At 40.7% G+C, this 16,755-nt stretch overlaps 1 protein-coding gene across 2 annotated transcripts in view; it reads right to left on the bottom strand.

Moving 5' to 3' along the window:
• Positions 1-16,755, bottom strand: part of dnah2 (dynein, axonemal, heavy chain 2) — a 64,286-nt gene that overhangs the window by 24,517 nt on the left and 23,014 nt on the right. For both annotated transcript variants that reach the window (XM_026161648.1, XM_026161647.1), the window contains exons 36-48: positions 16,400-16,506; positions 12,774-12,963; positions 12,297-12,477; positions 10,830-10,957; positions 7,742-7,894; positions 4,983-5,108; positions 4,473-4,691; positions 3,172-3,289; positions 1,878-2,014; positions 974-1,111; positions 669-827; positions 391-543; positions 4-95 (exon numbers count right to left, since the gene is read on the bottom strand). In XM_026161648.1, the coding sequence (XP_026017433.1) occupies positions 4-95; positions 391-543; positions 669-827; positions 974-1,111; positions 1,878-2,014; positions 3,172-3,289; positions 4,473-4,691; positions 4,983-5,108; positions 7,742-7,894; positions 10,830-10,957; positions 12,297-12,477; positions 12,774-12,963; positions 16,400-16,506 (1,901 nt within the window). The remainder of the gene's footprint in view (positions 1-3; positions 96-390; positions 544-668; positions 828-973; positions 1,112-1,877; positions 2,015-3,171; positions 3,290-4,472; positions 4,692-4,982; positions 5,109-7,741; positions 7,895-10,829; positions 10,958-12,296; positions 12,478-12,773; positions 12,964-16,399; positions 16,507-16,755) is intronic.

Genomic DNA, 16,755 nt, shown 5'->3' with positions numbered 1-16,755 from the left:
TACGAAGCATTGTAGCGCCAGCCTTTTGGCAATTTATCTTCAAATGAAGCCCAGCATTTGTTCTTTGGGTCCACGTAGTACTCATAAACTGTGTCCTGCAAGAATTCATATACCTTAACACTTGACACAGGCTTGCAGGCGTGCAACCATCTACTCAACAAATTCATAGAATTGAAAGGTTTGAGTGATAATTGGGGAAAAAACAGGTTACTGTGTTGGTCTACTTGTTAAAATTTTGTAAAAAAAATAGTTTATTTACAATTACAAAATAAGTACACTTGACACTGGTTAATTCCCTACCTTTATTGGGGAATGTAATGAGGTTATAGAATAGAAGTTAACTCATTTCATATGCCATTAGTGTGTAAACAAAAATGTTCTCTGGAAGACCTTGGCAGGGAATGTTCCCTCCATCTCCCGTAGGAAGTTGTCCATCCTCTTGCGTCCATCCTCGTCGACAGAGGCACATATGGACCAGATAAGGCTGAAGATGAACCACAGTTCCACCATCCTACCCAGGCTATCTATGTCTGAAGGATTCACCTGAAGATAGAGCAAAGGAAAAATGCATTTAGTTACACCTATTAGAGATCGACAATTCATCACTGTTGTGGTGCAATTACCCATGGATGGGATTACAATCTACATTTGCACTCTGCTTATTATACCCCACTGCTCGATGTAGCCAGGGAGTCATAGAGGCGGCAGAGAGAGGTGACGCCATTAAGTTCGGCGATGGGGATCAGCTCCTTGCAGTTGCTCTTCTTATAGTTGATCGTGCTCTCTATGTACTTCTCGAACAAGGGCTTCAAATGGTTCACTTCAGCCTGTGAAGTGACATAGAGTGACACATGGAAGTAAAGAGAACGGTGCCAGAAAAAAGAAAACATTACTAATCATACTCGTTAACTATACATACTCTTAACTGAAATGCATGTCCTAATGAGAGTTATTATGAGTGACAGTATTGTACTTTGTGTCGCTTGTTCAGCCAGGACTGCACAAAGGGTTTCCATCCCAGATCAGTATAATCATTGTAGACCATTCCACAGCGGGACACCGTAGCTGGAGAAGCCACTGCTAGATTCTCCACCTCAAATAGAAGAGACACCTGCAACAAATGAATTGTAGTTTTTATACATATTCACTAAAGCTGCATAAATACAGGAAGCAACTGGCAGCAATGTGGCAACCAGTAATTAGTCCATAGTAATTGAATGAGATCTGCGACTCAGCAGGTTAAATAACTGCTGGCAACAGGAAGAAAACATGACCTGAGATAAACTTTTCCCAACTTCCAGTCAACCGACTAAATTGACTACCACTGAGAGTGACAATCGCTGTTTGACATATAACCCAGCAGTAAACACACCTAGGGTCACCTAGGCAACCGAAGCTTGAAATGTTTGCAAGCAGCCAGCTGTCAGCTTCAAAGCTATGTGGACAAGTGAATCTCTTCCAGCGTGTGCACAGCTTTATTGTCAGCATGTGTGATTCAGCTCCCTCCCTCAGTTAATCAAATAAAGCACAGACGATTCTGGGTGATGATAAGCTGAAATTTTCTTCCATTTCATATGTGAGCCGGATAACAAGGATTAAGCCACTTGAATGCTGCTTATTTGTCTTATAAAACTAATCTTATCATGTGTTTGAGCTTTTGTTTTTCTGGATTTACTGAACAGAATCTAAAACAGTCTGGCTGAACAAAACTATTTTAGCCGCTGCATTTTTGCTGCTTTCCTTGCAGAAACTGATTCAAAACTTGGCCTTCTCACCAGCACACTGGAGCACTTGAAGAGGACGGCGCGACCATAAATGATATTAGAAAAAGTCAAAGGTCAAATAATGAAAAGTGCTGTTTCATGATCTGTTCTCACCTGCTCAGGCATAGAGATTCTCTCTCCGTTGATGAGCGTGAGCACTTTGTTGTCATCCATTACTGAGTTCATACTCTCAATCCAAAGTGTGTCAACTGGCCCGTCAAACACAATCCACTTCTCATCTGGTTTCTCATCTTAAGTGAGGAAAGAAGATATTGTGACAGAGACGTGTGTAATAGCAACATTCACACTCACAACAAGAAGACAGTAAGAAGTCGATGTATTGTTTAATAGTTCATAAAAATAGAAGCACTGCCTTTCAATCTTTAGATCTCTCCTTTGTAAACTGGCTTCACACTTACACTGATGGCAAGAAACTCTAAAATCAATACTATGTAATATACATTTTGAAACCATTGTGTCATGGTCCCTGTGCCTCACCAGCGGATCCCATCTTAGGCAACATGTGTTTTTGGTGTTTTTGCTCTCTCTCTCCCTTGCCGCGGCGGTGCTCATTATGGGCTCCCGCCCCTGGCCCACGCATCTGCCATCTCCACACCTGCTGCCTATCTGCGTAATTGCGAGTCCTACTTAAGATGGCAGCACTGTGCTACTCGTCGCTGGATCGTCGAGCTATCAGCATCAGTCGCTCAGTAGTTTGAGAATCAGAATCTGTGAGTTCTTTCTGTCTGTTCGCCTCTAACTAAAGTTTCATATCTTTCCCAGACCTTTCCCTGCCTGCCTGTCATCCCATGGACGAGTGTGTGGGTTTGTGTAACCCAGTTGTGGAGAGAGGAGAGTGATTCTTTGGAGCGCGTCTGATCCCCTTCCTTTCCCTCACGTACCCCGGAGCCCTGGACCCCCCTTCCAGCACGTTGTATATAGAATCACCTGGTATTGTCTGTATCAACAAACTGTCTTCTCTACAAGGATTTCTGGTCTGCGCCTGAGCCCGTTAGCTAAACGTGACACATTGTCATGAACAAGATCGATTAATTATTTCTCTAACAGCTCCAAAAAAAGGAATCATTCTTCTTTAGTGCTGGATCTCATTTTAAATTTTGACTATTGTAACAAGTGAAGCCAATAAATGTTTGTAAATGAGCTCACCCAATGTAAGATTATGCAGATAAAGCTGCACAGCATGCTGTAGCTTCTCAGTACTCAGTGAAGCTCCAAAGTGGCAGTATGCACACGTGGAACAAAGAACTTATTTTGTTTTCATCATGACTTAAAAAAAAACTGAGCATATAAAAAACTTCCCTGTGACATTCAATTTCAGTCAGTTTAGAAGGTAGAACAGGCTATGGGGAAGAATCATCCATACAGTGTGTTTTTCTGGGGTTCGCACCTGCGCACGCTGATCTCATGAGGGATGACAGCACTCCATCAGTCCACTCGTTAGTAGAGAGATCATTCTCGCCATACAGCTCTCCTAAACTGAGGGCTTTGGGATTCAGAGGATAGTCCTGCCAAATGAGACATGAACGGTAAAAATGGAGTCATCTGCTCTGTTTTAAAATCATGGAGAGTAGCTTGTAAAGAAATGCAAGGCTTTAGTTAGATGAATTTGGCCAAACCAATGTTCATCAGTTGCATAAATACATTTTTGTTTTTACATTTTTACTATTGGATTTTCACTCTGTGTACAGACACCAACAGAAAAAGGCTCATAAGTCAGAAGGTTTGTGAAGAGTAGCCAATCTCTAATCATTCAGTGCTTGGATATATTGGATTTGACATGGTTATTGTCTGATATATGACAATATGAAAACTTTTTTTTACAGAACAGAAAAGAAAAAAAGTCTGAGCTCATTTTAAAATTGTTCTTTCTTCAGCAGATCAAAGTCCTGCTACATTGTTTGCAGAACATGTAGCAGAGTTTGCCAGATCAGTCATAAGATGAAATACACACTGATGTAAATGAGGTGACAGCGTTCTAATTTTGTTTATGTTTTGCTCTTTACTCTTTACTTTTTTTGTTGGTAACTTAATGGAACATTTGAATCTGGGAAATATTGAACCATTTAGATATTAATATGACACTTTGTCAGCTCTCGAGCATAACAAAAGTTTTAGTAAGAATTGGATTTCAGCCACATTATGATAAATATTAAAAAAGTGCCGGTGGTGGTGGAAAGTGAGTCTCCATGATCTGAGGTGTGGTTGTTCTCTATTACAGAGGGAGTTCATACTGTGAGTTTTCCTCTCAGTGATGGGCTTGGAGGAGCAAAAGGTCACACACTTAGAGACGTATGTGACTTCCAATTACTTCACTGAGAAGAGCTCTGCTGAAATGATGCTTCAGTGTCTAATGTGGAAGAAGTGGGAGGGTTCAGTCTGTCTGGGACAAAAACCTACAATGGACACAAGCTTTGACCTCATTTAATCAAACTGAAGCAAGCAGCCAGTTTCAGTCCCTTTAATTCATGTTTGCCTGTTTAGATCTAATCACTGCGATGCTTACTGCCTGTTCTGTAACTGCATGAAAAAAGAAAAAAAGAATCCTGTGACAGTAGTTGAAGAATTTTACCATTAAGAATACAAACTTCAAAGTCCGGCAACAAAACATTCTTTCTGATTAAAAAAGCAAGCAGTATTACAATTTAAAAAAAAGAAAAAAGAAATGCTTTCTTGTCTATCCTAACTAACCTGGACCTGCTGAAAGCCTGGCTCTCCTTTTTGATGCAGAGCAGTCATGGCATTCTGTAGGGTCCTCCAGGTAACACTCTTAGCACTGCCTGTCTTGCCCACCAGCATGGAGGAGTGTCGAGAGTTTTTGGTCTCATAAAGTTGGATGACTTTGGTCACGGTAAAGGGTGTCACCTGCAAACCACTCCGATTAAGCTCCTCCTCCACAGCTTCCTTCAACTGTGAAAATAAAGAGACCAAAGATAGACAAGGAGTCAGTGATCAGTGATGCACTAAGTGAGACTGCACATATCAGAAAAAAGTGATACATTATGAAAGATCATAGGGTCACATTTTTTAAACTTATTTCTGACATCTTATTGCACAAGAACACTGACCAAAAGAGATATTATATTATTTGTTTGGCTTTGTGCACACAGGGACACAAAGACATTCCTGCAATGTTTCCATTTTTTACCAGTTGTATATCAAATCCGTGCTTATCTTGACTGCTGATTTAGATTAACTTACTTTGCCATAGTCTATTACAGGTGTTTCTACGGCAGGGAACAAGTCTTGAATGATTCCACCGAACAATGGCAGGTCAGCAGAGGTCAGCTTAGCAATGTTCATATCCTTCATAGCCATCAGCAGCACCTAAGAATACAGATACAGGAAGAGACTTACTCGTGATTTCCCAATGGTCAGCTTATTTTTTAGATCTTTATTCACTGCTGCTGGCTCTGTTTTTACTGATCTGAGATCAGTTATGAACTGCACTTTGTGTAGAAACACAGTTAGCATTAGCAAGTAAGTTAGCACTCTCAATTGTGGTTGTGACAGACGAGTTTTCTCTTTGTAAACATCTCGTGTGCTGTAAGAAACTTTTAATAACTCGTTTAGCACATTAAGAATGAAACCTTTAATGATGGAGAGGGGGACTTCTGCCATTTATGCCGTGGATAAATGGACACGATGAGGTTCACCAACACTCAGATTAACATATCTGAAAAATCACTTAGTTGACCAAATGGATAAAGTTTAAATAGGTGTTTTGCTAATATACCACCTTCAGTTTTTATTAATATTTCATCATCCTGTAGATACATACAGTTAACTATGCCACATGATATGATGCTCAAGGCTTTTAATTCAGCTGTGACTGTTTTTTAATGATGCACTACTGCAGAGTAAACAGAATATCAAGTGTTTAAAACAAGCTCAACCTTAAACATCTGCACCAGTAATACTGATCAATAACAACACTTATGGGGAACGTTTTTCTCAAGAATAAATATTTTTATTTTTGACACTTTATGTAGAATTTTACGGGGTCTTTGTTCGCCTTCCTTTAAAACTCACTGCACGCCACTGATTTCCAGTCACAGCAAACACATACACAGCGTTCCAAACTATTATGCAAATTGTGTTTAAGTGTCATAAAGATTAAATAAGTTGTTTTTCAATTAAGCCCATGGATGGAATTGTGTCAGGACTCTTTGTATCACTGAAAACAATCTCGGGCACCTATGATCATTAGTTTGCCAGGTGAGCCTGATTAAAGGAAAAACTACTAAAGAAGGATGTTCCACATTATTAAGCAGACCACTATTTTCAAGCAATATAGGAAGGAAAATGATCTCCCTGCTGCTGAAAAGTGTGAAATAGTTGAATGGCTTGGACACGTAATGAAAACCTTGGATATTTCATGAAAATTTAAGCATGATCGCCATAATGTTACGAGATTTGTGGCTGAGTCAGAGCACACATGGGTTCGTGCGGATAAAGGCACAATGATGAAGGTTTCTGCCAGACAAATACATCAGATTAAGAGAGCAGCTGCTAAAAGGCCATTACAAAGCAGCAAACACATATTTGAAGCTGCTGGTGCCTCTGGAGCCCTGCGAACATCAAGGTGTAGGATCCTCCAGAGACTTGCTGTTGTGCATAAACCTTCTATTCGGCCACCCCTAACCAGTGCTCACAAGCAGAAACGGCTGCAGTGGGCCCAGAACTACATGACGACTAATTTTCAAACAGTCTTGTTCACTGATGAGTGCCGTGCAGCCCTGGATGGTCCAGACGGATGGAGTGGTGGATGGTTGGTGGACGGCCACCATGTCCCAACAAAGCTGCGTCGTCAGCAAGGAGGTGGTGGAGTCATGTTTTGAGCCTGAATCACGGGGAGAGAGCTGGTCGGCCCCTTTAGGCTCCCTGAAGGTGTGAAAATGACCTCTGCAAAGTATGTGGAGTTTCTGACTGACCACATTCTTCCATGGTAGAAAGAGAAGAACTGTGCCTTCTGCAACACAACCGTCTTCATGCAAGATAATGCACCATCTCATGCTACAAGGAACACGTCTGCATCATTGGCTGCTATCCGTGTAAAAGGAGAGGAACTCATGGTGTGGTCCCCATTCTTCCCTGACTTCAATCCTATTGCGAACCTTTGGAGCATCCTCAAGCAAAAAAAAATGAGGGTGGGAGGCAGTTCACATCCAAACAGCAGCTCTGGGAGGCTATTCTGACATCCTGCAAAGACATTCAAGTAGAAACTTTCCAAAAACTTACAAGTTCCATGGATGCAAGAATTGTAAAACTGCTATCAAAAACAGGTCCTATGTTAATATGTAACTTGACCTGTTAAGATGTTTTTGATTGAAACAGCTTTTGATTTCAATGAAATTGATCTACTAATGCTGCAAATTCTACAAATGACCATTTTCAATTCTCTACATCCTATAAAATCTTTTGAAACTCTATGTGCGTAATAATTTGGAATAGTGCATTTTAAGTGTTTTATTTCTGAAAAACATACTGATTTCATTGGGAGTTTTGTTCACTAACGTTTGAATTATACTCTATTGGTCGATGACTCGAAAATTATGCCGACTGTCATTTGAATCGACTGTTTAGGAAAAACAGAGAAAAATATCATTTGCATAATAATTTGGAACGCGGTGTATAGTTATGCGCTCATATGAACACAGAAAACAAGCCTTTTCAGTGTTTTTGGAAAAACTTGACACATTTTTAAACTAAAAACAAGCAGTGTAAATAAATCAAATATTTGTTTTTCTTTATCTCTTATTTTGTGAACAATATAATTTAGTTTCTGTAGTGTGTATGGCTGTAGATGCCTAAGAGTTCCTAAAAGATAAAAGTTCCAATATTTCTATTTCTATTATTTTCAACTTCCTTTAAACCACGTGTGTGTGTGTGTGTGTGTGTGTGAGAGAGAGAGAGAGAGAGAGAGAGAGAGAGAGAGAGACAGCGAGAGAGATACATACTTCTTCATCAGGAACATTTGGGCAAGAGCGCCGCTTCTTTCCAGCAAAGCGAAGCAGAGAGGTGAGAGCACGAAGGCCAAAATCATAGTGGTCCTGTTTGGACAGCTGCTGCACTGCCAGAGAGTACAGAGTGAACACTTTCTTAGCAAGGACCTACAAGGACAACATCAGAGGGAAATTAAAATTAGCATAAAGACACACAGAAAAAAGGAGGAAAAGGGAAGAAGGGTACACAGGATTAAAATTACAGTGTGACAGAAATGAGACAATCCACAAAATGCAGATCGTGTATTTAACCACACCAGCAGCTTCTTCTGTGGGACAACACATTAATGGGTATGTAATCTTCACGCTGCAAGAAAACAAGGTTAATAAAATAAAATGTCCATTTAAAACGTTCCAAAGCTGTAGCTGTGGAAACCCTTTTTGTGTCTGTGTGTACTGTACTGGATGTGCGTATTCACAGCTCATGCACAATTACCACTTTCATTTACTTAAGCTTCACTAATGCTTCATTTGCATACTTATTATTACTTGTATTATATGAAAATATTTTTGATAACAGGAACCAAGACCTGCCCAAGTTGGTATCCTTTATGTATGTATGACTCTCCAGCTTGCACAAACACAGAACAACAACATGCACTTCTAAATTTAGCAGCACTGAGAAGCTGTGCTGTTTCATTACAAGTGTGTTTTTGTTGCCCTTGTTTCTTGGTCGATATCCTTAATTGTCTAGACCTTTGGTTAGTTGCAGCTCCCAACAGGATTCAGTGCTGAAAAAGAAAAATTTAACCTAGAAAGCGCGAAGAGTGTGTGTGCGTGTGTGTGTACGAGGCAACATTACAATATGTTTAAACACATCCCTGACTATGGAGTGCAAGAGCCTGCGTATTAACCCTCAAACACAGACACCTGGAGTCAATGCCCCTCCACTCTCTCCAATGCTCACACAAGGTCAGAGAGCGCTCATCTTTTACCAGAGGGAGATCACATGTGTTCAGCAAAGTCACAGCAAAGAAGGCTTCACTTTAGGTAGATGCAAATAAAAAAACACTAATACACTAACAGGTACCACTAAAATGTGAGGCATCATTTTGGAGCTACGTGGGTTTTTAACCCCCCCCCCACCTCCTCCACATGCCGTATCTTTGAATAACTGAGTGGCTGTGTAGAATGTGATGAACTTGATAAGGTAAGGCAACACTAGTAATAAAGATCTTTATCTGTGTAAAAATATCTCTTCTGCTGATTGGTTCAGCTCTTCGTTTAAGCTGTGATAGTTTAACACGATACAGAAATTATTGTTTGCATTCAGAACTGTGTAAAGGGTAAAACCACCGCACAGATAGCATTTCTTAGGCTGACACCTGAGGTATGCAGATAAAACCTGCAGAGAAGTTAGACTAAGAGGCTTAAGTGAGGTTTGTCAACAAAAAAAGCAAGAAAAAAAAATCCAGTCTGGTGTATCATCAGGACTCTTACAGCATTTTAGTTTTGTGTATACAATAAGAAATTAAAGAATAAGGCAAAAATGAAACATGATAATTACACTTGTTTATATGTTACTGTAGATCAGACCTGGCACTGTACAGCCTGTGGTCCACATCCAGTCTCTTAGATGTCCCTGACAGACACATGTGAGGTCAATGTAAAATTAGTATTCAAACATAAAGAAGTATATATCATGCAGTTTATTCCTTTTCACCTGCTTTAGTTTACAGATTGCTCTGTTACTCATCGTTATATATGGGATATTTGAAGAGTTTAAGATAATGGAGGAGCTGGCACCCAAGCACTCAATGAAAGCACTATAGCTGCTTTCATTGCTAATATCATAGCAGATGAAGTAATTACACTCTAACCAACATAACAGTAGCATTTTGTATAAAGTTAATTGTCTTTTTTAATGTTTTTTTTATTTTAGGAACAGTGAAGACTAACAGGAAAGTGAGAGAGGGGAAGACCTGGTGCCACGGGTCGGACTCAAAGCTGCTCTCAGCTGTGCGGCATGTGATCGCCTGCTCATCCCACGGAGCTAAACCAGCGCCCGAGTTAACAGTTTTTTAGATTTTTAAAAACATCCACATGTGTTTTATGGAGTTTTGATTAAATTGTGATAAAACGTTGGCGTTTTTACTGTGCATTTAACATTTCCAAACGTAACATATCCTCTTATCAGTAGCACTTTATAAAGACATGAAATTAATAATGAGCAGAACTGAGTTCAGCTTATTAGTGTAGGTCTCCACAACAGTTCCAGTTTCTCATGTGGCCCCCTGGGAAAATTAAATCAGAGTAAATTTAAGGCATACTAGTAACAATAATTCAAAATAGTGCCATTTTTCACTGGAACTGCTTTCTGGTACAGAAAAAACATAGTCCCTATGGCATCTTAGCAGCATGATGGTACAATCGTTGCAAGAAGGTCTTGGGTTCAAATCCACTTCACAGCTCTGGCCTTTCTGTGTGGAGTTTGTATGGGTTCTTTCTAGCTACTGTGGCTCTCTCTCACAGTCTGAAAACATACATAATTAATTAACTGGTTATTTCAAATTGGCCATAAGTGTGAATGTTTCTCTGTGTTAAGGTATACTGCCAACCTGTGTTGTATGCAGGTGTACTGCCTTTTCATCCTATGATAGCTATGATAGGTTCCAGCCCCCCTGCAATCCTGAAGTAGATACATAGATAGATGAAAACTACCTGCAATACTGTCTTTGACCTACTTTGTTCTTGCACCTCATAAATCTCAGTTTATCCCAACAGTTACATACTGTAATGTAATCTCTTCATGCTCCACGATAAACTCCAACTCTTTTAAGCAGTAACCAAGACTACGACATTACCATTCAAACACTTGCTTGCAGCATCATTCCTGCAGAATATATTACAGTTTTGTTGCACTAAAACCAAAGCAACATATTTGTGTTAGACCAGTAGAGCAACAAATCGAATGCTTTTAGCAAAGAGCGCACTTCAATCTTAAATGCTAATATTGCTTGCCGTTATTTTGCTTGTAGCATTAATGCCTTCTGTTACCTTCCCAGAACAGTGCTGGGATACAGTTTCCATACAGTGTTAGTACCTTGCAGTCGTTGAAGCCCTCACCAAAGAGCAGGATCTCAGCAATTAGAGTAGAGTCAGGCACCACCATTGATATAGGTCTGAACATGGACTTCAGGTTGTCAGGAAGCTCAGTACGACCAGCATAACCTCAGGAAAAGAAAAGAAAGCGAGAAAATAGATTAGATTTGGATAAAACAGATCTTCATGTACAGGTCCCCTCTTCTGTCAACTCTTGCTCTATAGGTTAATGTTCTTCTCTTGGCTCTTGACGGAGGCGGTCAAACTTTCTCCCTCTCCCTTATCTTTCCTGTTTGGCTTCTCATGTCTTTTGTATAGTCTCGCTTATTCTCTACCACTAAGAGAGTCTCCCAGATTTGTTCTCTAAAAACCTAAAGAAGAATTATGGATTTGATCAACTGGTCCCTTAATGAAACTGACAACTCCTGGGCCTGGGAGAGCCTGATTGTCCTGAGGAGAGGTTTGCTGCTGGATACTCGGTGGTCGGTTGCGTCGCGTGTCTGGGGACACTCTCGATGGAGGACAGTGAACGACTTCTACCAATTCGGAACCACGATAACAGAGTTCTGGCTGATTGGAGCTGGCTCGGACCTGGCTTATCGAAGAACAAGAAGCGGCTACAGCTGTTCAAAATCCCACAAGGCTGGCCGACATGATAGACGATGGGCAGGGCTGTGAGTGCTCAGACTGTGTTTTTTGAACACAGTATGGATAAGATCTTGGAGAAGCTCATGGCTCTGCTATATGGATAACATCTTGGAGCGGAACAACGGGAATTGAGAGACCTGGTGACCAGTGACGGACATTAGACCGACTGTAAAATTGGATGCAGTTTGTTTGCACTAACCAAAACAGCTACCATCTTCATCTCATGCGGCCCCCCTGGCGTCAGCTGGATGCTCAAGGCAAAAGCTGACGGGAATAACAATTCTCCTTTAGATAACAAGACTGTGTTGTGACTTTCTCCCTCCTCATTCAAGGCCACCCGCGTCGACCGAAGACTGTTGACTTTTGCCTAATCGGGTGAAGGGACACTTTCTCTCGGCTGAACACGGAACACACACTCACACATATGCATGTACACTGACACAGACCTACACTCACCCCCCAAACACCTTCGAAGCTTATGTCTTCTACGTTGTGAGATGTGCTGATTCATGTGCTGAGGTGTTTTTTTTCTGTTCTTAAACTGATCTCCCTGTTGGAGCTCAGTCTGGGGGGAGTTATTTTTTCTCTTCGTCTTTCCTCATGTTGTGCATTTTCCATTGTTATACCTCTCTGACTTGTCTTCCCCATGTGATGTTGTAATGTATGTATGGTCGGAAGGGTAAGATGGCGCTGGTGAAGGTCGGCAGCCTTAACCCAACAAATTTCCAACGCGTGGGACTAATAAAGGTTATCTTATCTTATCTTATCTTATCTTATCTTATAAACATATGGTGACAATTGCACAATTTTGTTGACCTACCGGGATTCATGGTGATAAAGATGCCACATGACGAGACCAGACGGATGTGTTGTCCCTCAAAATAGAACTTGGACTGCAGAGCTGTGAGAGCAGACAGGATGGACAGGATCTGCTGGGCCACCACCGACAGCACTTCAATGTTGATACGGTTGAACTCATCAAAGCATCCCCATGCTCCTGTCTATTTGAGGTGGACATAATGAAATACACACAAATTTGAAATCAGATTATATAGATTATGTTTTTTCCTTAGCTGACATGCAAAACCTTTGGCCTGCCTAAGGGTCAGTACCACAAAAAGAAAACGCTATTCAGAATTTACTGAAGCCAAAAAGGTTTCAGCTAGATATTTTTCATACAGTCATGTACTACATACAGCATCACAGCTGGTAATTACTCAAGGCATGAAAAGCATTAATGTACCAATTTTTACAGTTATTGTGGTCACCTGATATCATCATCTCTACTACTTCCTACCTGAGCCAGGCCAGAGTACATGCGTCCCATGGACTTGTAGTCCAGTCCTTCAGAGCAGTTGACTACGATGACATACATGCCTAGAGCTTTTCCTAAGTCCTTTACTGTCTCTGTCTTTCCAGTACCAGCTGGGCCTTTAGGAGAGCCTCCACGGTGGAGATGAAGTGCTGTGGTCAGAGTCATGTAACACCTGAAGTAAAACACTGACATTTACTTTACAGACAAATAAAAATGTGGTAATACAAGTATTAAACACATACTGGAACTATTGTGCAACATAGTAGTAATATTTTTGTAACACACACAAGATAAAAAAAAAAAAGCTTTCAAAAAAAGTCACTCAGAAGTCAAAATTTCAAGAAATTTGGTCAGTGAGTCAAAATTTGAGCTACATAAAGTTGAAATTGTGAGATAATAATTCAAAATCTCAGGTTACGTCTGCCAGGCCATTTTTTTTCCAGTGGCAAAAACAAGCTTCCATACGAAATAGAATCATGGTGTTTCTTACTTAATATGTACACTATATTGTCAAAATTATTCACTAACCCATCCAAATCATTGAATTCATGTGTTCCAATCACTTTAATGGCCACAGGTGTATAAAATCAAGTAACTAGGCATACAGACGGTTTCTATAAAGATTGGTGAAAGAGTGGAGTGCAGCCAATTCAGTCACTTAGTTGCAGTGAAAGAAACTCTTAATGCTTCAGCACCAACATTTTGGACAAGTTCATGCTCGAAATTTGTGGGAACAGTTTGGGGACGGCCCCTTCCTGGTCAGCCATGACTGCACACCAGTGCATAAAGCAAAGTCCATAAAGACACGGCTGAGTGAGTGTGGTGTGGAAGAACCTGACTGGCCTGCACAGAGTCCTGACCTCAACCTGACAGAAAACCTTTGGAATTAATTAGAGCAAAAGCTGTGAGCCAGGCCTACTCGTCCAACATCAGTGTTTGACCTCACAATGCGCTTCTAGAAGAATTGTCAGAAATGATCAAAAAAGCTGAAACTGTTACAGCTGTGAAGGGTGGCTGACGTCATATTAAACTCTGTGGATTAAGAATGGGATGTGTATATGTGACGGTAAATGAGGGATCACTTTTGGCAGCATAGTATATCTACAGTGGGGCAAAAAAGTATTTAGTCAGCCACCGATTGTGCAAGTTCCCCCACCTAAAATGATGACAGAGGTCAGTAATTTGCACCAGAGGTACACTTCAACTGTGAGAGACAGAATGTGAAAGAAAAATCCATGAATCCACATGGTAGGATTTGTAAAGAATTTATTCGTAAATCAGGGTGGAAAATAAGTATTTGGTCAATAACAAAAATACAACTCAATACTTTGTAACATAACCTTTGTTGGCAATAACAGAGGTCAAACGTTTACTATAGGTCTTTAGCAGGTTTGCACACACAGTAGCTGGTATTTTGGCCCATTCCTCCATGCAGATCTTCTCGAGAGCAGGGATGTTTTGGGGCTGTCGCCGAGCAACACGGACTTTCAACTCCCGCCACAGATTTTCTATGGGGTTGAGGTTTGGAGACTGGCTAGGCCACTCCAGGACTTTCAAATGCTTCTTACGGAGCCACTCCTTTGTTGCCCGGGCGGTGTGTTTTGGATCATTGTCATGTTGGAAGACCCAGCCTCGTTTCATCTTCAAAGTTCTCACTGATGGAAGGAGGTTTTGGCTCAAAATCTCACGATACATGGCCCCATTCATTCTGTCCTTAACACGGATCAGTCGTCCTGTCCCCTTGGCAGAAAAACAGCCCCATAGCATGATGTTTCCACCCCCATGCTTCACAGTAGGTATGATGTTCTTGGGATGCAACTCAGTATTCTTCTTCCTCCAAACACGACGAGTTGAGTTTATACCAAAAAGTTCTACTTTGGTTTCATCTGACCACATGACATTCTCCCAATCCTCTGCTGTATCATCCATGTGCTCTCTGGCAAACTTCAGACGGGCCTGGACATGCACTGGCTTCAGCAGCGGAACACGTCTGGCACTGCGGGATTTGATTCCCTGCCGTTGTAGTGTGTTACTGATGGTGACCTTTGTTACTTTGGTCCCAGCTCTCTGCAGGTCATTCACCAGGTCCCCCCGTGTGGTTCTGGGATCTTTGCTCACCGTTCTCATGATCATTTTGACCCCACGGGATGAGATCTTGCGTGGAGCCCCAGATCGAGGGAGATTATCAGTGGTCTTGTATGTCTTCCATTTTCTGATGATTGCTCCCACAGTTGATTTTTTCACACCAAGCTGCTTGCCTATTGTAGATTCACTCTTCCCAGTCTGGTGCAGGTCTACAATACTTTTCCTGGTGTCCTTCGAAAGCTCTTTGGTCTTGGCCATGGCGGAGTTTGGAGTCTGACTGTTTGAGGCTGTGGACAGGTGTCTTTTATACAGATGATGAGTTCAAACAGGTGCCATTCATACAGGTAACGAGTGGGGGACAGAAAAGCTTCTTACAGAAGACGTTACAGGTCTGTGAGAGCCAGAGATTTTCCTTGTTTGAGGTGACCAAATACTTATTTTCCACCCTAATTTACGAATAAATTCTTTACAAATCCTACCATGTGAATTCATGGATTTTTTTTTCACATTCTGTCTCTCACAGTTGAAGTGTACCTCTGGTGCAAATTACTGACCTCTGTCATCATTTTAGGTGGGGGAACTTGCACAATCGGTGGCTGACTAAATACTTTTTTGCCCCACTGTATAAGGTTATCCAATATGCCATTATGACATAAACACATACAGACACATGTTTGAAACAACACCAGTTAAGCTGGTGTAGCTATATATTTTGTACAGACAAAGATTTATTATAGGAAGAGCTAAAAATACGTAACTATTATAGAAGTATATTATGGGCTACTGGGATTCTGATAACTTTTGCTTTGTAGTAATCATCAGTCTTAGTAGTCAAACTACAGCCATCTTTAAGCGAAATTTAATTTTTGTCTTGATAACCTGTAAAATTTTGTGACTGTCTTGTATAATCTGTACTTAAGGACTTGTAAGGACATATGACCGAAATGCACCACATAGCTGTGCTGTGGTTTTGTCTACATTTACATGCAAAAATAGCACTCAGAGACCATCTTGACAGACAGAATGTCTTCCGTTTTATTTTTCACACAAAGTCTAGTGACTATCCAAGAACTCGTTTATGTGCATCTCTCTGTCAGCCAATGAAAAGAACAGATGGAAAGATGTGTACCTGTAGTGGGAGAACACAACCTCGGCATATCATAGATCTGATCATTGAATGTAGAAAACAGAAAACTTTTACACAGCCACTGTACCTGATGCTCAGCAAGGGTCAGGGAACTGTGCTGCGAGCACTAGTTATCATTTTCAAGGCATCCAAGTTGAATTGCTATCTACCATATTTTTTACAAATATTAGCCAAATAAAAAATGGAAAATGTAATGCTAAACAAAAAACAAATATTTGAAGAAGTGAAAATTTGACTCCAGCACACTTTTTGACAAACACTTTAGTGCCAGTGCGTGCTACAGTAGGTTTTTTTCTAGGACCAAAAAGATGCCCAAGGTGAAAATCATTACACTCTGGATGTCTGTGTGTGCATTAACTGAGTAATATGAGGTCACCTGTCGGTAAGCGGAGTAATGACGAGCCGTCCCGAGTTGCCCAGGTACTCATATCCATAGTTGAACTCTGTGTTGGTCTGTCGGATTATACAATTCATTGCATTCCCCTGGGGTAAAAACAAAACAAAACAAAACTGAAACTAAAAGAGTTTAAATATTTTGTACTAAATTACTAAGCTTACATTAATCTAATGAAAGTGATTAGCTAGTACTTTCATTTGTCTATTCGATATGAGAAGCTGTATATACCAACATAGCACAGCAGGCTAGCTCAGACTAAGTACTGTTTTTTAACTTTTAACAAACAAGATGCTAATTTAATCCCATCTTTACTAAATGTTACTTATACCACCTGC

The sequence above is a fragment of the Astatotilapia calliptera genome, chromosome 3 (assembly GCF_900246225.1).
Source record: "Astatotilapia calliptera chromosome 3, fAstCal1.2, whole genome shotgun sequence".
NCBI classification, from domain to species: domain Eukaryota; kingdom Metazoa; phylum Chordata; class Actinopteri; order Cichliformes; family Cichlidae; genus Astatotilapia; species Astatotilapia calliptera.
This window is presented reverse-complemented; position numbering and strand designations above follow the sequence as displayed.